Here is a 3561-nt window from a genome sequence, read left to right as displayed (position 1 = left end):
TTTTTATTAGAGACATTTTTTAATCTCAGACTTATTTTTCTTTGTGGTTAATAAAGGTAAAAAAGAAATTTTTTTTTAAACATTAGCCATGTTTAATATGAGCATCCAACTGTCACGGCGCAGCCTGAGTGTTGATATGAGGACCCAAGTGCAGACAGGGAATAATAATGGATTGCATTTATACAGTGCTTTTCAGGACCCCTCAAAGCGCTTTACAATTCCACTATTCATTCACACACACTGGTGAAGGCAAGCTACAGTTGTAGCTACAGCTGCCCTTGGGCAGGCTGACAGAGAGAGGCTGACAGAGGCGAGGCTGCCGGACACTGGCCCTCTGACCACCACCAGTAAGCAACGGGTGAAGTGTCTTGCCCAAGGACACAACGACCAAGACTGTCCAAGCTGGGGCTCGAACCGGCAACCTTCTGATTACAAGGTGAACTCCCAACTCTTGAGCCACGATCAATGAGGGTACTGCTCCTTTTAATACACACTGCAAAGGCTGCAGCCCGTTAGACCGCGGCCGTCTCTATCAACTCCAAAACCTTCTTCATTCTGCTCTGCCGTCAGGTGCTGCGCCTACACGCATGCTCACATGTTACATAGACTCTTCACACCCCCGTCACACACAAGCCAGACAATCCCTGCGACATACTCAGACCTCTTTTTCACCAACGTGGTGCCGAGCCTCGGAGAACCAGTCTGCATTTCCTCAGCTTTGAGAACCAACTATGATACAGGATTACAGGTTGTCTGGCTGGGTCTGCCAATCACTGGTAGCCCCTCCCACAGTCACTGACATCAGAGGTCCTGACTTGGTGGGCGTGCGTAGAACTGGTTCTAGTTTGAGCACGGCACCATGTTTGTATAAAAGAGGTGTATCTGCCCCTCCGTCCTCACTCGGGTGGTTCCTGCAGCCCCCGGCGGTGCTCCCTCTCCTCCAGCTGCCCTCGTACGTGGCGGTGTTCCAGAAGCTGGTGGAGTCCTGGCTCAGAGCGTCTGGAGTCAGATTGCAGATCTCCAGCCGGGAGAACTGACGCAGGAACTCCTGGAATGACATCCTGCACAGCGACAGTCGTTTGAACATCTTCGTCCTTTAAAGACACCACAATCATCATCACAGAGCAAACATACCAGAACTCCCCGTCCTCCATCTTGCACAGCATCTCGTCCTTCTCGGCCGAGTCGATGGCGTTCCACTCCGAGGAGCTGAAACACCAACAAACGTTAAACTCTCCGTGCTCTCCTCCTCCCACTTAGCAGAGTCTGACAAGCTGCAGCACTCACTTATCGCTCCATGCTCCGGTCCACTCCACCTGACCCCAGGGGTTCCTGATCCGGATCAGCAGCTCGCGCTGGCGCCGGTACTCCACCTACAGGAGGACAAACACCTGAGATCAAATGAGGAAATCTAAAACTGAGCGGTTCACCTGAGAAACAATGGTCAATGCTAACTTTATTGTCCCCAATGGGAAACTGATTTTCAAAGTGCAGCAGGCAGCAGGCATGAAGGACACTCGATGTCTCTTGGTCTAAAACTGATTCAATAAAACTTTATAAAAAAGGGTCATCATTTTGGGCGCCGGTTTGGCTCACTGGGATGAGTGGGCAACCGGCCCGGGTTCGAATCCGACCCGTGGTCCTTTGCCCTCTCTCTGCTTTCTGTCACTCTTCACTGTATCTATCAGATAGAGCCCAAAATTGAATGAAATGCCTGTTAGCCTGTGTACTACAACAGCCATTAGTGTGTAATATAGTAAAGAACCAGCTGACACACTGAGCTTTGTTAGGTAAAACATCTAAAATCCAACCAACAAAATTAAAATCCAGTTTAAACTGGAAGTCGATCAGCTGCGAGATGTGGCTGATTGTATAAAAACTGAAGAGAAGTCAGTAAAAAGGAGCCGAGCGTGAGCTTTGGCCCCATCCAGGAAACGTAATAGAGCGACCACATCAATGCCCTGCAACAAGCTGCAGAATCTACTTTCTACTTTTCACAGGATTTCATCCCTAGAGCTGTCAAAGCGACCGGCCTACAATCATTTCGTGATCTGGAGCAGTCTGCTGCTGAAGAGATCGACTCAAACACACTTTGGATTGATTTGAGCTTTTTTTGGAAATCCACCAACACATTTAGTCCTTGAACCCCAAAACGCCCAAACCATCCTAACTGCCCCCTGAGGATAAATAAAGTCATTCTGATTCTGACCATGAAGCCAGTCACGTGTTACTGAACCTTCTGACAAATGAAAGAAATAAATTAAATATTCATTTTGCATGACTTTAATTTGGATCCTTGTTATTACAGCCAACGTTTCACAGTTTGTTCCTTAAACAGTGACGTGGTGAAAAATCACACTCTGGTGTTATTCAAACGTAGGGAGGTGAGCTGACATGACTCTCAGGTAACAGTTTGTTACTTTTACCTCGCAGCTGAGCTCACCTGTCTGAGGCCTGTCACAGAGTAGGCGTGGCCTTTGACAAGCTTCTTAAAGGTGACCGCCTCCATGTCGAGGCTGTTGGTGATCTGAAGACAGAAGTTCGTTTGATCAGTGTGGACAAACGCTCCGTTTTCACATCATCACATATAATTACACCTGAAAAACCTGTGACATCACTTCCTGAAACAGAAACAAGCGCCTGCACTGATTTGCTGAAAGTCTGCGGGACATTTTGTGTGTTTGACTCCACGGAGACGTGACTGACGTCGATGGAGCAGCCGAGCAGCGAGCCTCTTTCTAGCGCTTTGCTGATGATGCGATGAAGATCTTTGGGCGCCTTCTTCAGCTCGTACATCTCTGACACGCCTCCCGTAAAGTCCTCGAAGCCCTCAGTGGTGCTGCCGCCGGACAGCGCCTCGTATGACCCGTTCAACCTGAGAAACAACAAGAGACACGCAGTAAACACAAAGTTCACCCGCAGATGCCGTGCTGGATCGCGTTGAAACCGGCGAGGCTGGAGATCGGCACCTGAAACCACAAACAAACACCTACAAACATGAACACCTGTTTGTAGGTGGGCGGGTCTTACTTGGCGTAGGCCTTCTCCAGCAGAGCGCTCCAGAACTCAGTGCCTTCAGCCGAGTGGACGAACAGCAGCTCGCCATCTTTGACTGGCAGCCGGTCGTCGATCACAACGTCCACCCACTGCCCAAACTGCCAGAACTGCAGAGCAAGAAGGAGAATCAGTCACCTCTGACAGGTGTGTCCTCATCCAGCATCAACCACCAGCCGCACTCAAACCATGTCCACAAAGCACGTTTTACAGGTGAATGAGCGTGGCCTCGGTGCAGAAAGTCTCACCTGGAAGTGGAAGATGCCGGCGTATTGGTGGCTGAAGCTCTGACCGTGAGGAACAACGCGATGCAGCAGCTGCTCGTTCAGCGTCAGCGAGCCAATCGCAGCCAGCAGCCAGCAGTCACCTGCAGGAGCACGCACAGGTGAGACAGGTGCACACCTGAGCCTCTTTTACAAGTTACTTCAGCCTGAATGAAGTGAAGCTGCAGCCTCTGCTTATTCTTTTTAATCTGATCTGATTGGACAAACCTGAATGGAGAGGCAG

General features: G+C 49.7%; 1 protein-coding gene across 1 annotated transcript in view; it reads right to left on the bottom strand.

The window, feature by feature from the left end:
- The window catches only part of LOC102299453 (calpain-1 catalytic subunit), a gene marked incomplete in the record, with an annotated part of 12314 nt that overhangs the window by 3639 nt on the left and 5114 nt on the right, over positions 1-3561 (bottom strand). The window contains 7 exon segments of the mRNA XM_014340777.2: positions 901-1061; positions 1135-1209; positions 1288-1373; positions 2444-2527; positions 2707-2875; positions 3031-3164; positions 3303-3421. Coding sequence (XP_014196263.2) covers positions 901-1061; positions 1135-1209; positions 1288-1373; positions 2444-2527; positions 2707-2875; positions 3031-3164; positions 3303-3421 — 828 coding nt within the window.

Source organism: Haplochromis burtoni, unplaced genomic scaffold, assembly GCF_018398535.1.
Source record: "Haplochromis burtoni strain Fernald_Lab_line unplaced genomic scaffold, NCSU_Asbu1 Contig_387, whole genome shotgun sequence".
NCBI classification, from domain to species: domain Eukaryota; kingdom Metazoa; phylum Chordata; class Actinopteri; order Cichliformes; family Cichlidae; genus Haplochromis; species Haplochromis burtoni.
Note: the sequence above shows the minus strand (reverse complement) of the source record. Positions and strands in the feature narration are given on the sequence as shown.